General features: G+C 38.8%; 1 protein-coding gene across 1 annotated transcript in view; it reads left to right on the top strand.

The window, feature by feature from the left end:
• ERP44 (endoplasmic reticulum protein 44) overlaps positions 1-17,437 on the top strand; it is a 100,199-nt gene that overhangs the window by 65,617 nt on the left and 17,145 nt on the right. Inside the window, exons 5-8 of the mRNA XM_027549775.1 lie at positions 9,185-9,369; positions 10,603-10,718; positions 12,527-12,584; positions 15,082-15,198. Of these exons, the coding sequence (XP_027405576.1) occupies positions 9,185-9,369; positions 10,603-10,718; positions 12,527-12,584; positions 15,082-15,198 (476 nt within the window). The remainder of the gene's footprint in view (positions 1-9,184; positions 9,370-10,602; positions 10,719-12,526; positions 12,585-15,081; positions 15,199-17,437) is intronic.

The following is a 17,437-nucleotide window of genomic DNA, read 5'->3' as shown; positions in this document are numbered from 1 at the left end:
AAAGGTCTTGAAGGTCTTCATAGAACCATTCAACTTCAGCTTCTTCAGTGTTACTGGTTTGGGCATAGACTTGGATTACTGTGATATTAAATGGTTTGCCTTGGAAACGAACAGAGATCTTTCTGTCGTTTTTGAGATTGCATCCAAGTACTGCATTTCGGACTCTTTTGTTGACCATGATGGCTACTCCATTTCTTCTGAGGGATTCCTGCTCGCAGTCGTAGATATATATTGGTCATCTGAGTTAAATTCACCCATTCCAGTCCATTTGAGTTCGCTGATTCGTAGAATGTCGACGTTCACTCTTGCCATCTCCTGTTTGACCACTTCCAATTTGCCTTGATACGTGGACCTGACATTCCAGGTTCCTATGCAATATTGCTCTTTACAGCATCAGACCTTGCTTCTACCACCAGTCACATCCACAACTGGGTATTGTTTTTGCTTTGGCTCCATCCCTTCATTCTTTCTGGAGTTATTTCTCCACTGATCTCCAGTAGCATATTGGGCCCCTACTGACCTGGGGAGTTCCTCTTTCAGTATCCTATCATTTTGCCTTTTCATACTGTTCATGGGGTTCTCAAGGCAAGAGTACTGAAGTGGTTTGCCACTCCCTTCTCCAGTGGACCACATTCTGTCAGATCTCTCCACCATGACCCACCCGTCTTGGGTTGCTCCACGGGCATGGCTTAGTTTCATTGAGTTAGACAAGGCTGTGGTCCTAGTGTGATTAGATTGACTAGTTTTCTGTGAGTATGGTTTCAGTGTGTCTGCCCTCTGATGCCCTCTTGCGACACCTACTGTCATACTTGGGTTTCTCTTACCTTGGGCATTGGTTATCTCTTCACGGCTGCTCCAGCAAAGCGCAGCCGCTGCTCCTTACCTTGGACAAGTGGTATCTCCTCACGGCCGCCCCTCCTGACCTTGAATGTGGAGTAGCTCCTCTCAGCCCTCGAGATTTCTTTTGATTAGTATTATACGGTATATTTTCCCCCATCCTTTTAACTTCAAGGTTTTTGCATCCTTAGGTTTAGGTATGTATTTTGTAAATAGTGTATAGTTAGACTTTACTATTGTTTCTTTCCCAAAAATCAGTTCTACATGGCTGAGTGGGTCTGATTCTGGACTCTATTCCATTGGTCTGTTTGTCTATCTTTATGTCACTATCACAATGTCTAAATTACTGGAGGCCTACATGAAAGGTTAAAGTCCACTAGTGTAGGTCCTCTAATTTTTATTATTGGGTATACTGATCTGTAATTTTTTTAATATGTGGATATTATAAGAAATGCCCAAATATTATCTGGCTTGGATATAAGGGTAATGGTGGAAAGTAACTGGAAAGTAATTACTCCAAGTAATCATAATTGGAAAGTAATCTCTTTAGGTTTTGGGAAAAGTTTGTTTGGAAATGGAATTATTTCTTCCTTAAATATTTGGTAGAATTAGCCAATGAAGCTTTCAGGGGAAAGTGCTTAGAAATACGTATTTTTGAAAGACAAAAAACACATTCTGAATTTTTGGTAGTGATTTCAACTTCAACTAAATAATACAGGGTTTTTATTTAATTTCCTCAATTTTATATTTGTATCTTATGCTGAAAATCTTGATTTTTAATAGCATTAGCATGATTACTCATGGCTTTATCTATAATGTGTGTGTGTGTGTTTAGTTCAAAATAAGAATTACAGTATTCAATATCTTTAATCTAATTTTGTTTTACTATTAAATATTTTCTTTATCCCAAATCAAAACTATAAAACCACGGTAAAGTCAGGAACTATAAATTCCATTCCTGACCTCACCTTGCATTTTCGTCCTTTGATGTTGTTTTTTGGAGGGAGTGAGGGGGTAAGGGGGCAAAGATACATATATACATAGTCCTACTTATTTTCTAATTTTTTTTTATATTTCTTTCATCTTCTCTGCACCTGGCTTTTTTCACTGAACAGTGTATCTTAGTGATTGTTCCTCAGAAGCACAAAGGAATCTTTTTCATTCTTTTATATAATAGCCTAGTACTTTGTTGTTTGGGTGTACCATACTTTATCTAACCAATCTCTTACTGATGGATATTCAGGAAAAATAGTAACTTTTAAAAAGATGTTTCCACAGTCCAGTCCACTGCATTGTAGCATTGACCAATAGAACTATTTAGCCTAATTTTAACAGCATTTTTATTTAAAAACTTGTTTATTTATATATTACTGCAAAAATTCATTTTACAGTATGCTAGGTTTACTGTGTGGCATGATGAGGACTGAATGACTTTTTTAGTTAGGAAAGGTAAAGTTCTGTACTTTTTATTATTTCTTTGAGCTGGTTTTCTTGTATAAGGGTAAGTGTAAGACTTTGTAGCCTTCTCCTTATAGCAAGTGCTTCTGTTTATCTTAAAAGACTTCTTCTTGCTTATACAAAAACTCTTACACTCATCTAGGTGAGTGATGGTGTGATCACTCACCTAGAGCCAGACATCCTGGAATGCAAAGTCAAATGGGCCTTAGGAAGCATCACTACGAACAAAGCTAGTGGAGCTTTGTTCCACTCAACTGATAGAATTCCACTTGAGCTATTTCAAGTCCTAAAAGATGATGCTGTGAAAGTGCCGCACTCAATATGCCAGCAAATTTGGAAAACTCAGCAGTGGCCACAGGACTGGAAAAGGTCAGTTTTCATTCCAATCCCAACGAAAGGCAATGCCAAAGAATGCTCAAAGTACTGCACAATTGCACTCATCTCACCCGCTAGCAAAGTTAATGCTCAAAATTCTCCAAGCCAGGCTTCAACAGTATGTGAACCATAAACTTCCAGATGTTCAAGCTGGATTTAGAAAAGCCAGAGGAACCAGAGATCAAATTGGCAACATCCATGGATCATCAAAAAAGCAAGACAGTTCCAGAAAAAATCTACTTTTGCTTTACTGACTATGCCAAAGCCTTTGGCTTTGTGGATCACGACAAACTGTGGAAATTCTGAAAGAGATGGGAATACCAGACCACCTGACCTGCCTCCTGAGAAATCTGTATGCAGGTCAAGAAGCAACAGTTAGATCTGGACATGGAACAACAGACTGGTTCCAAATTGGGAAAGGAATACGTCAAGGCTCTATATTGTCACCTTATTTAACTTATATGCAGAGTTTATCATGTGAAATGCCAGGCTGGATGAAGCACAAGCTGGAATCAAGATTGCCAGGAGAAATATCAATAACCTCATATATGCAGATGACACCACTGTTATGGCATAAAGCAAAGAAGAACTAAAAAGCCTCTTGATGAAAGTGAAAGAGGAATGTGGAAAAGTTGGCTTAAAGCTCAACATTCGGAAAACTAAATTCATGGTGTCCGGTTCCATCACTTCATGGCAAATAGATGTGGAAACAATGGGAACAGTGACAGAAAACAGTTATTCAGTGCTCCAGAATCACTGCAGATGGTGATTGCAGCCATGAAATTAAAAGATGCTTGCTCCTTATAAGAAAAGCTATGAACAGCCTAGACAGCATAATATTAAAAAGCAGAAACATTACTTTGCTAGCAAAGGTCTGTCTAGTCAGAGCTATGGTTTTTCCAGTAGTCATGTATGGATGTGAGAGTTGGACCATAAAGAAAGTTGAGCACTGAAGAATTGATGCTTTGAAGTGTGGTGGTAGAGAAGACTCTTGAGAGTCCCTTGGACTGCAAGAAGATCAAATCAGTCAATCCTAAAGGAAATCAGTCCTTAATATTCATTGAAAGGACTGATGCTGAAGCTGAAACTGCAATTCTTTGGTCACCTGATGCAAGAACTGACTCATTAGAAAAGACCCTGAAGCTGGGAAAGATTGAAGGCAGGAGGAGAAGGGTACAAAAGAGAATATAGATGATTGGATGGCATCACTGACTCCATGGACATGAGTTTGAGCAAGCTCTGGGAGTTGGTGATGGACAGGGAAGCCTGGTGTGCTGCAGTCCATGGGGTCGCAAAGAGTCAGACATGACTGAGCAACTGATTTGAACTTACCCCTCAATTTATAGTACCAATTTAGTCTAATTAATTCCTTGCTCAGGTAATAAAACCCACCATTTTTTATAACACCTCAAAGACATGTTTTCTCATTAATTTATCAGGTTGATAAAGGGCTTATAGCTGATATATCCTGTAGTATTCTGCTTCAGAAAGTATTGACTCCTAAGCCAAACAGATTAATGTCTAGTAAATACAATATCACAGTAATCCAAGTCTGTGCCCCAACCAGTAACGCTGAAGAAGCTGAAGTTGAACGGTTCTATGAAGACCTACAAGACCTTTTAGAACTAACACCCAAAAAAAGATGTCCTTTTCATTATAGGGGACTGGAATGCAAAAGTAGGAAGTCAAGAAACACCTGGAGAAACAGGCAAATTTGGCCTTGGAATACGGAATGAAGCAGGGCAAAGACTAATAGAGTTTTGCCAAGAGAACGCACTGGTCATAGCAAACACCCTCTTCCAACAACACAAGAAAAGACTCTACACATGGACATCACCAGATGGTCAACACCAAAATCAGATTGATTATATTCTTTGCAGCCAAAGATGGAGAAGCTCTATACAGTCAACAAAAACAAGACCAGGAGCTGACTGTGGCTCAGATCATGAACTCCTTATTGCCAAATTCAGACTGAAATTGAAGAAAGTAGGGAAAACCACTAGACCATTCAGGTATGACCTAAATCAAATCCCTTATGATTATACAATGGAAGTGAGAAATAGATTTAAGGGCCTAGATCTGATAGAGTGCTTGATGAACTATGGATGGAGGTTCGTGACACTGTACAGGAGACAGGGATCAAGACCATCCCTATGTAAAAGAAATGCAAAAAAGCAAAATGGCTGTCCGTGGAGCCCTTACAAATAGCTGTGAAAAGAAGAAAAGTGAAAAGCAAAGGAGAAAAGGAAAGATTTAAGCATCTGAATGCAGAGTTCCAAAGAATAGCAAGGAGAGATAAGAAAGCCTTCCTCAGCAATCAGTGCAAAGAAATAGAGGAAAACAACAGAATGGGAAAGACCAGAGATCTCTTCAAGAAAATTAGAGATACCAAGGGAACATTTCATGTAAAGATGGGCTCGATAAAGGACAGAAATGGTATGGACCTAACAGAAGCAGAAGATATTAAGAAGAGGTGGCAAGAATACACAGAAGAACTGTACACAAAAGATCTTCATGACCAAGATAATCATGATGTGATCACTCACCTAGAGCCAAACATCCTGGAATGTGAAGTTAAGTGGGCCTTAGAAAGCATCACTATGAACAAAGCTAGTGGAGGTGATGGAATTCCAGTTGAGCTATTCCAAATCCTGAAAGATGATGCTGTGAAAGTGCTGCACTCAATATGCCAGCAAATTTGGAACTCAGCAGTGGCCACAGGACTGGAAAAGGTCAGTTTTCATTCCAATCCCAAAGAAAGGCAATGCCAAAGAATGCTCAGACTACCGCACAATTGCATTCATCTCACACGCTAGTAAAGTAATGCTCAAAATTCTCCAAGCCAGGCTTCAGGAATATGTGAACCATGAACTTCCAGATGTTCAAGCTTGTTTTAGAAAAGGCAGAGGAACCAGAGATCATATTGCCAACATCCACTGGATCATTGAAAAAGCAAGAGAGTTACAGAAACATCTATTTCTGCTTTATTGACTATGCCAAAGCCTTTGACTGTGTGGATCACAAGACACTGTGGTGATCCCAATTCTGAAAGAGATGGGAATACCAGACCACCTGACCTGCCTCTTGAGAAACCTGTATGCAGATCAGGAAGCAACAGTCAGAATGGGACCTGGAACAACAGACTGGTTCCAAATACGAAAAGGAGTACATCAAGGCTGAGTATACAAGGCTGTATATTGTCACCCTGCTTATTTAACTTATATGCAGAGTACATCATGAGAAACACTGGACTGGAGGAAGCACAAGCTGGAATCAAGACTGCCGGGAGAAATATCAATAACCTCAGATATGCAGATGACACCACCCTTATAGCAGAAAGTGAAGAGGAACTAAAAAGCCTCTTGATGAAAGTGAAAGTGGAGAGTGAAAAAGTTGGCTTAAAGCTCAAGATTCAGAAAACGAAGATCATGGCATCTGGTCCCATCACTTCATGGGAAATAGATGGGGAAACAGTGGAAACAGTGTCAGACTTTATTTTTGGGGGCTCCAAAATCACTTCAGATGGTGACCGCAGCCATGAAATTAAAAGACACTTACTCCTTGGAAGAAAAGTTTATGACCAACCTAGATAGCATATTGAAAAGCCGAGACATTACCTTGCCAACAAGGTCCGTCTAGTTAAGGCTATGGTTTTTCCAGTGGTCATGTATGGATGTGAGAGTTGGACTGTGAAGAAAGCTGAGTGCTGAAGAATTGATGCTTTTGAACTGTGGTATTGGAGAATACTCTTGAGAGTCCCTTGGACTGCAAGGCGATCCAACCAGTCTCTTCTAAAGGAGATCAGCCCTGGGTGTTCTTTGGAAGGAATGATGCTAAAGCTGAAACTCCAGTACTTTGGCCACCTCATGTGAACGGTGAACTCATTGGGTGGGGTTGGGGGCAGCAGGAGAAGGGGATGACAGAGGATGCGATGGCTGGATGCCATCACTGACTCAATGGACGTGAGTCTGAATGAACTCCAGGAGTTGTTGATGGACAGGGAGGCCTGGAGTGCTGCGGATTCATGGGGTCGCAAAGAGTCGGACATGACTGAGCGACTGGTCTGAACTGAACTGAACTGAAATACATGCATATTAAGATATCTTAATATTATTTCAAATTTCTGTGATTTGGTGAATAAAATAGTCTTCTCAGTCTCATATGACCAGGGGTTGTATTTGCTCATATTTGTCTTCTATTTAAAGAATTATATTAATAATAAGTGAAAGCCGCTCAGTCATGTCCAACTCTGTGAGAATTCTCTAGGCCAGAACATTGGAGTGGGTAAGCTGTTCCCTTCTTCACGGGATCTTCCCAATCCAGGGACTGAACCCAGGTGTCCCACGTTGCAGGCAGATTCTTTACCTGCTGAGCCACAAGCCCATGTTAATAATAGTCAAGCATATTTACTCCTTTATAAGTCCTCCATGGAATTTAACAAAGAGTTATATGATCTGAATTACATCATCTGTTCTCCAAACCTACTTCTGAGAACCCATATTCCATCCTTAACTTCTAATACACCATTTTAGCATTCTTTGATCTTAGGGAAAAAATGCAACCTTGACTTACGAAAATAGTGTATTTTTACCTCTTCCAAGGCATTGCAAAGACATTAGAATGCTTACATGGTCATTAACCTTCTGCTTACTTCCCCTCCCCCAGTTTATATGTTGTTGTTTTTATTTTATGTATTTTGTGTCAAAGCCCACAAGGCATAATTGTTGTTTTGTATAGTCAGTGGTCATCTTAATTTTTAAAAAATTTTATGGAGGTATAGTTGACTTAACTGTACATATCTAAAACATACAAATTAAGTTTTACCCTATGTGAACACACCCATGAAACTGTCAGCACTCATCCGTGTATATATCCTCTGGTACTGTTGTTTCTACCATCTTATTGCCTAGAAAATTAAGACAGTCAGCAGTTTATTGCAATTCTGTTTTGTTTTGTAACTGCTAGGAATGGAGGTAGTGCTAGAGAATTTTCATGGTTTCTGTACTGCTGTTTTAAAATTACTTAATTTTAGAACTCAGTTAAAAAAATTGTTTTTCACCTGTCTTAAGCTACTTATGCTCTCTCAGGTCCCCGTCAGTCTAAAAATGTAGTGCATCTTTTAACATTCTCATACATGTGACTAGTATGGCATTTGAGCTTTACTAGGACTTCCCTCAGAGAAGGCAATGGCACCCCACTCCAGTACTTTTGCCTGGAGGATCCCATGGACGGAGGAGCCTGGTGGGCTGCAGTCCATGGGGTCCCTAGGAGTTGGACATGACTGAGCAACTTCACTTTCACTTTTCACTTTCCTGCATTGGAGAAGGAAATGGCAACCCGCTCCAGTGTTCTTGCCTGGAGAATCCCAGGGACGGGAAGCCTGGTGGGCTGCTGTCTATGGGGTCGCACAGAGTCGGACACGACTGAAGCGACAGCAGCAGCAGCAGCAGGACTTCCCTGGTGGCTCAGCAGTAAAGAATCCCCCTGCCAATACAGGAGATGTGGGTTTGATCCCTGGGTCAGGAAGATCCCCTGGAGAAGAAAATGGCAACACACTCCATTATTCTTGTCTGAGAAATCCCATGGACAGAGAAACCATGGCAGGTAGTAATCCGTGGGGGTCCACAAGACAGGGACATGACTTAGGAATTAAAACAAGTGTCTAGAAACCATTGATTTCTCCTATTTGCTACCTCTTAGAAGTAACGGCAGAAAAATTTAAAGGCTTTTCCATTCTGATTGAGTCTGTATCTTAGTAATTGTGATTCCTAAAAGTGAGATCAGCATACATTTTTACTCAGTTTCTTATTTTGAGACTCTGAATACTAATTTTAATGATATGTGTGAGAATATACCCTTAGGTCATAGTAAAGGTATATATATATATATATTTTTTTTTTTTGGTGTATACTCTGAATTTTGCTTTTAATTGTATTAGCTTACAGAAAATTTTCATATGTGGGATTATAAATACTCCTTCTAGCCGTGAATCTAATAGTTTTAGCCTTTAAGAGTGATTTAAATTTAATTTTCTTTTACTAAATACTATAAGATCCTTACAATATAAAGTAACTTGAATGACTATTTTCAAAATTGGAATTTTGCACATTCTAATTTTTTTCTAGACTGCATCTACAATAATACTGACATTTATTAAGGGTTTACTCTTTTATGCATTTGAGTTGTCTCACTTAGTCCTTAAAATAACTCTGTGTGGTAGAAATTATTATCCCTATATAACAGATAAGAAATAAGGCAAGGGTAGTTGATGCACCTTGCAAACTCAGCAGCCAGTAAAATAGCTGGGGTTTAAACCAGGCAGTATACATCTGGAACCTAGCCTCTTAACCAATATGAACCTTGTCATGATTAGTTTCTTTTTTCTAATGCTGGAAAAGAATTACATGAACCAAAATGTTCTCCCTAAATAATTGTAAGATTTTTACAGCTGGGCTAAAGGGCCCACTGAGACTAAGTTTGAAGGTGAAGTTAATTTTTGTTTTCATTCTTTTAGCTGATATAGCCCAGAGATATAGGATAAGCAAATACCCAACCCTCAAGTTGTTTCGTAATGGGATGATGATGAAGAGAGAATACAGGGGTCAGCGATCAGTGAAAGCACTTGCAGATTACATCAGGCAACAAAAAAGTGACCCCATTCAAGAACTTCATGACTTGGCAGAAATCACCACTCCTGACGTAAGTCACTGACTTTTGCTGGATCAAATGAGCATAGCCTGCTTGATTCATGTAAAGAGATTCTTAGGAAACCAGAGAATCTGTAGACATTTTCTTATAGTTCACTGCAGTGGATTTTGACGTATACATATACATAACAAGTTTAATTTTTCTTGAATTAATTCTCAAAGGGAATGCTGATGTTTTACTGTGCCTTTGAATAAAATGTATAAAGCAATAAAGTTGCACTAATTCAGTTTAATTGAGGGCAAAGGGTAGCCTGAATTACGAAGAAATAGAAGTTAATGTCAGGCACACACAACCATAGTTTCCTTTTTCTGCTTAGTGGCAACCCTCAGGGTCTCTGCTCTCATTACTCCTGTAGCAGCAATTTGTATAAATTTTAGTATCCTCTGACCTAACCACCCTTAATGATACATTAACAAGGTCTTTTTCTTTGTACACCAAGAAGTGTTTTAAAAGCAAACGAAAACAATTAAGTTTGGGCTTCAGATTGTCATTGCTAAATTGTCATTGCAACTTGGTTCTTACCCTGCTTACAAATGAACAGGTTAGCCAACTCATTTCACGGATGCTGTTAGAAGACATAAGGCTCCTGGTCAGAGACAACAGTTTGCTTGCTCACATGTGAGCATGGTTGCATTTGTTTCCTTGTCCCCCAAGTCCTACGGAGGTGAAAGAGGGCCAGATGGATCCCTGCTCACGCAGGGGGTTGTGACAGGAGAACTTTAGGCTTGGGAAACATCTGTCTCAGAGCCAGCAGTAAGCCTGCTCTCTGTCCTGGAGGGAGACATCACCTCATACTTCAGCCTCGCTCCCTATAAGCACAACCTGGATCAAGAATGGTCAGACTCTTGGATCTTGGGTATACCTAAATGTGTAGAAGTGTGAGAGACCTATGATGGAGTCTCTGCCAACAGCCACAGATTACAAATTGATGTATTATTTTAACACACCTTAGAATTAGTCATCTTATTTAGGAAAAAACTGTCACCGATTAAACAGTTATTATTTCTTGAAATTTTAAAATAAAATGTTATTAGGAAATTATTACATTAGATGATAGTTCAGACTGTTTTCAACCTAATGTAATCTTTAATAGTTTTGGATTAGGTGTTAAAAGCCGGTTACATTTCATTTGGAGATAACTGAACAGCAGCTAGGTAAATGAAATAAAATGTTTCTTAAAGAACTACATATGTTTATAAAGTAATTACATACTTTATTTTACAGCGCAGCAAAAGAAATATCATTGGATATTTTGAGCAGAAGGATTCAGAAAACTATAGAGTTTTTGAAAGAGTAGCAAATATTTTGCATGATGATTGTGCCTTCCTAGCTGCGTTTGGGTAAGTAGCCTAATTGGTACAGTGTGTTGGTGGTTGGGTCAGCTCAGCTGCCTTGTTAAATTCTTGTTGTGTGTGGTGGTTTTTTGAAGATGACCTCTCATAAAGATTATCTCAGTCCTCTTAAAGTCACTGACAAGTTTTTATGCCTATCTCTGACCTCTCTTTTTAAAAAGGAGTTTAAAAGTCTGTTAATTATTCTTTCTGTACTATATTTTTCAAAATGTAGGTAAGAGGAAAAGGATGGACCAACTTTTCTTCTGTCTTTCCCCTGCCTCAGAGGAACATGCTCATTCCACAGCTGATTTCTCCACTAGTGTCCCTTCAGTTCAATTCAATTCAATTCAATTCAATTCAATTCAATTCAAAATCCTCTGGGGCTTTGATCCATCAGTTATCCTTGCTTTCTCATGTTTTCAGTCTGACCCTTTTCATGGACTGTTTTCCTTTTCCAAAAGCATGATTCTCTCATTCCTAATCTGTCTCTTCTGTCTCTTGAACTATTAACTCATCTTCTTTTCATTCTTAAATTTTTTTCAAAGATTAGTTATGCTTGACTACCCTGAATTTCTCATACTCTAATGGTTCAAATATGTTAACCTCCTGAAAACTTTTACCTTCATTACCCTAAAGAAATCTCTCTGCATAGTCACAAAGTGACTTCTTAATTAGCAAATCCAGTGGTCTTTTTTCCAGTCTTAGTTCTCTACAATTTCTCTGAAGGATGTGACCCTGAACTACCCTGTCCTCCTTCTGCTGTCTGTACTTTACCTTGAATCTCCCTGGTTCAATCCTTACATTTCTGATTTCCCTGGCTTTATCTTTTTTTTTCCTTTCTCTTTCAAAATAGAATCATTCTTATGGTTCTGTCCTTGAATCTCTTCTCACTGAAAATTATCTCCACCATCCTTTGCTGTTTTGCAATACTGTCTGTTTTCTTTGACCTATAACTGATAAGATTCAATTGCAGTACCTTGACTAGTACAATTGTAGTCTTGAGTAGAGCCCAGATTTCGGGCATAGTATTTCCTCTCCAGTTTGTGACCTTTTCCCTTATTTTAAATGCTTCTGTAGGTTTTGTATGTGTGTTCTATTGTAAACATTATCAGTGTTTTATGAGGATGGTTGTACAGAGTAAATAATGAAGGAACTTCTCCCTTACGTTTTTTGCATTACTGTTCCCAGCCATGCAGGCCCCTCACTATTCCTCTAACACTGCAAGCACACTTCATAGCAGAGCGTTTATCGTTATTGTCTCTATCCAAAGGGCTTTGTCCAGATATCACCTCAGTTACTAGAAACAGTCTGGGGTCAAAAACAGCCATTTACTGCCAAAACTTCTAATCCAAAAGATAACATACTCAATCACAAAAACAGCTAACTAAAATGTCCCTTAAAAAAAAATCTGCCTTTTACTAAACTTTTCCTTCAAATGTATGCTTTTCTTGGTGTTGCATAATCTTATAAGTAGGAAAGATGGAAAAGTATGTATTTCAAGTTATAGTTCATATGTTGCAAAACAACTAGCATGTTTGCTAAGCGTGCTTGCTCAGTCATGTCTAAATCTTTGTGACCCCATGGACTGTAGCCAGCCAGGCTCCTCTGTCCATGGGATTTCCCAGGCAAGAATACTGGAGTAGGTTGCCATTTCTTATTCCAGGGGATCTTCCCAACCCAGGGATCAAACCCGCATCTCTTGCATCTCCTTGGCAGGCAGATTCTTTACCACTGTGCCACCTGGGATACTTCAGACATATTACTGCTATTATTTTTCTTAAAAAATATTATCACTGTTTCTCTCTTTCTGTTAGGGTTGTTTCAAAACCAGAAAGATACAGTGGAGACAACATAGTCTATAAGCCACCAGGGGTAAGTTGCTATTTCTTAGTGTGTATAATTTAAAATGTAAATATATGTATACTATAATTTGTAGTTTTGTACATGTTAATATTCCCAGATTCATAAAGTTTTAGTATTGGAAGAAACCTTAAGACATAGTTTTGTCCTAATCCAAACCTTTCAAAGTAAAGATGAAGACACAAGCTTAAAGTCACACAGGCATTTAGTGGCAGAGCTGGGACTAGAGACCCCCTGACCCCCAGGCCTTTCCCACTTCTATTTCACCTTCAGTCTGGGACTCACATTCAAAACAATGCTTCAGAGGTCTGTGGTCATCACTCTAGCTTGAATGAGACTAGCCAAACTCCCACGTCTCCTGGTGTATAAGTTCACCTGGTACTTGCCAGATACTAAGGACCGCTACTGCTGCTACTGCTAAGTCACTTCAGTCATGTCCGACTCTGTGCGATCCCCATAGACGGCAGCCCACCAGGCTCCGCCGTCCCTGGGATTCTCCAGGCAAGAACACTGGAGTGGGTTGCCATTGCCTTCTCCAATGCATGAAAGTGAAAAGTGAAAGTGGAGTCGCTCAGTCGTGTCCAACTCTTAGCGACCCCACGGACTGCAGCCTACCAGGCTCCTCCATCCATGGGATTTTCCAGGCAAGAGTACTGGAGTGGGGTGCCATTGCCTTCTCCAGACGGCTAGGTTGTTTTTAACCCTTGGCTAAGAAGTTAAGTGTATCTAAACTTAGAAGTAGCTGTTTAGGCCCAGGTGATGGTAACCACAAATAATAAAGGCAAAAGTCACAGTTATTATTACCCCAAATTGACCTAACAGTCTGAAAAAGCTGGCTTAAAACTCAGCATTCAAAAAGCTAAGATCATGGCATCTGGTCCCACCACTTCATGGCAAATAGATGGGCGAAAGCTGGAAGCAGTGACAGATTTTCCTTTCTTGGGCTCCAAAATCACTGCGGATAGTGACTGTAGCCATGAAATTAAAAGACACTTGCTCCTTGGAAGAAAAACTGTGACAAACCTAGAAAATGTATTAAAAAGCAGAGACATCATTTTGCCAACAAAGGTCCGTTTATTCAGAGCTGTGGTTTTTCCAGTAGTCATATATGGGTGTGAGATTTGGACCATAAAGAAGGCTGAGTGCTGAAGAATTAATGTTTTGAATTGTGGTGCTAGAGACAACTCTTGAGAGTCCCTTGGACGGCACGGAGATCAAAGCAGTCAATCCTAAAGGAAATCAGTTCTGACTACTTATTGAAAGGACTGATGCTGAAGCGAAGCTCCAATGCTTTGGCCACCTGATTCAAAGAGCCGAATCATTGAAAAAGACCCTGATGCTGGGAAAGATGGATGACAGGGGATGACAGAGGATGAAATGGTTTGATAGCATCACTGACTCACTGGACATGAACTTGAGCGAACTCTGAGAAATAGTGAAGGATAGGGGTGTCTGGCGTGTTGCAGTCCACAGGGGTCACAAAAAGACAGACACGACTTAGTGACTGAACAACAAAATACATACATACATATCTACATAGGTTTATATAGATTATGTATGTATGTATAACTGAGTTACTTTGCTATACAGAAGAAATTAACACAGCATTGTAAATGAACTATGTGTGTGAAAGTCACTCAGTTGTGTCCAGCTCTTTGTGACCCCATGGACTATACAGTCCATGGAATTCTCCAGGCCAGAATACTGGAGTAGGTAGCCTATCCCTTCTCCAGTGGATCTTCCCAACCCAGGAATCAAACCGGGGTCTCCAGTTATCAGGGAAGCCCATAAATCAACTATACTTCACTAAAATAAAACAATCAGCTACCTTCCTAGGTGTAAAACTCTGGGAAAGTTTGTGAGCTTCTCTGTGCTTTAGTTTGTTCATTAGTAAAAACAGCCATGATAATACTAGTACCTGCTTTATGGGGATGTTTTGAGGGTTAACTGAGTCGACACATACAAGGTGCTTAAAACACATACAAGGTGATAAAACAATGCTTGGTCACAGTAGTTGGCTTAGGAAATGTTAGCAATTTATCATCATTTTAGGCACTTCATAGGTACTGATTTTGAGTGAATCTGGAAACAGATAACAGCAGTTAATTTTAGTTTAGATTTATATAGTGTCATGTATTTTTCAAGGCTTTTTCACTGGAAGTCTCCAAATTTTCTTCTGACATTTTTGAAGGGAGAGACAGCTCAGTTAAATCATTAGGATAATTCTTTTCCCAACACCTGCCGGCTATTGATGAAGATCCTGATAAGCATTTACTTGATGCAAATCCAAGGGAAAGCGGAAGGCTTAGGCATCACAGCTTAGATAATCAGGTCCCTCATAATCATAGTTAGCAGCTTATTACCATCAGTAGTCCTCTTTCTCAGAAGTTCCATGATTTTTCGCTTCTTTTATATCCCGTATAGATTTCTGAGCTCATAGATGGCTTTAAGAATGCAGTTTTGCTAGCACAAGTTAGATGTTTACTTTTTTCTTTGTTTTTGTAAACAGCATTCTGCTCCAGATATGGTGTACTTGGGATCTATGACAAATTTTGATGGGACTTACAATTGGATTCAAGATAAATGCGTTCCTCTTGTCAGAGAAATAACATTTGAAAATGGAGAGGTATGGCTTTGTAGTGTATGTTGCTATATTTAATTAAGATTTCCGAAAGAGCAAGCTTCTTCTACCCATCTTACTGTTTTCACACAGAACTTATTGTTACAGTGAACACATCATAGCTCTTTCCATACAGGCCAGTGGTCCACTTCTGCTGTCCCAGAATCCCACTGTTGTATTTCCTGCAGTAGCAGTGTTTCATGACCACCTTGAAAATGAGTTTGAAGGTGATTCTGATCCCACCCTTGGTTGAAGATTCTTATTTAAGGAGATGGCTTTAGAAGCAATGTTCTGCAGATTTTAGTTACAATTAATTATATACAGTGAATAATCCTTTGCTTTGAAAAGGTTTTTCTGATTCCTCTTCTAAAAGAATGAAACTGTGTTCTCTTTCCATTGTTAAATAATGAAAGCAATTATTATTACCATGTAACTGTCCTCAGTGATCCCATGTGCCTGAAATAAAGCCCATCTCCAATTCTTAACAACTCCCATAAAAACCTAGGAGGTTGGAAGAGCAAATATAAAGAGCTGTGTCTGTTTTTAAAAAGACATCTCTGTTTTTTACTGTATTTGAAACATAGCTTTCATTTCATTTTACTCCTTCACTTTCAAAACCCACAGCCTAAGAATGTAATTTAAAAAAAAATTTTAAGTTAAAACTTTGAATATGTATATATGCTTCAAAAGAATTATAAGTACATAGCTCAGGTATTAAAAATACAACTCAAGAAATTATCACAGAGTAAACACTCTCATATAATTCCCACCAAGTCAAAGGTTGGCAATTCTGTAAAAAGTCAGTGAGTATTTTAAGGCTTTGCAGCTCATACAGCCTGTGTTGCAGCTATTCAACTTGCAGCCTTAGACAGTACATAAATGTGGTTGTGTTGCAGTAAAGCTTGCTTGCTTGGTTATTGTCTTAGTTTTTATCAAGTGAACATCCTTTCTACTTTCTCAGTTCCCTGGGCTTCAGGTATGTTTATCTGAATTAATTAACATTTTTATTGTAGCAGCTCATTTAGACCTTAGAGACTCAGAAAGATCTAGTAACCTGTCATGATTATTCACCTGCTTTGGCAGTTCTTACAGGGTTAGTTTCAAAACAGTTTAAAGGTACAGACCTGGAAAATCTTGAACAATTAAACAGAGGTCTGTCCTTCCACCCCAGCCCTGCCTCTCGTCCTATAGTAGTTGGCTCATTTAATGAAATTCTTTAGACTTGTTACATTTTGTAACCAATTACCCACAAATCCTTTAAAATATGAGGAAAGATTTGTTAACCTGTAAATCTGGTTGTCTTGCTTTCTCCTGAATTCTTGACTACCTCCTTATAAAGAATACATTGGTACAGATGTGGACATGGGTACATTGGAAGCTCTAGTAGGTTAAACTACCAGCTACTAAGTTAATGTATGTAAATTAGTTTAGCAAACTAATTCACATATTTTCAAACTACTAATTTATTACTTCTCTCTTAACAGTTGTTAGTTCACCTGTATTTGTAAGATTTCTTTTAACAAAAAATTTTGTTTAGTTACAAAATTAGTAATTTTATTACTAATAAAGTAATATATTTGTTTCTACTTTTGACTTCTTAGCTCTTAAATTTTCTAAAAAGTAACATGCCACATGTGAGGCACTGAGAAAATGTTCTGAGAGTTCAGAACAGATTCAAGGTGTTTTTGTGTGTGTATATGCACAACGCATATATATATATAAACATACACATGTAAGTGGAAGTATTTGTTAATAATGTTGATAAATTGTATATTGATTGAAAACTGGCTATATTATGGGGTTTTTGTCTTTTGCTCTGTATCACACTTTTCAGCTGTTGGTAGGTCTCATGTAAGTGGAGTGGTTTTTGCAATAAACCTTAGAATAAATGTAAGTTTGCAAATCAGTTAGATTTATTTATTGCTGTACACTCAGTTTTTCAGTGTTATCTGTGAAGAATGTTTATCCTCTCATAAAAATCAACATTTTGAAAAAAGAACAGCACAGTTCTTCCTTTAGTCAGCTCATTTTTTAAATACCATGGCTTCATCCAGCACTAGGTCACAGGTCAGTCCAGTGGCTACCTTAAGGCAGGTCAGTTCCCACTGGACAGCAGGACATGGGGCCATTCTTAGGGGCTCCTTCTGCCACTGAGGCATTTATTTACCCCACTGGTCTCTTTTCCTGGAATGTTGCAACTGCTTTATATTACATGGGCTGAGGTTAAAATTGTTCCTACCTAGAA

This window comes from Bos indicus x Bos taurus, chromosome 8, assembly GCF_003369695.1.
Source record: "Bos indicus x Bos taurus breed Angus x Brahman F1 hybrid chromosome 8, Bos_hybrid_MaternalHap_v2.0, whole genome shotgun sequence".
Taxonomy (NCBI): domain Eukaryota; kingdom Metazoa; phylum Chordata; class Mammalia; order Artiodactyla; family Bovidae; genus Bos; species Bos indicus x Bos taurus.
The sequence above is the reverse complement of the archived record's forward strand: the minus strand, read 5'-3'. Positions and strand labels throughout refer to the sequence as shown.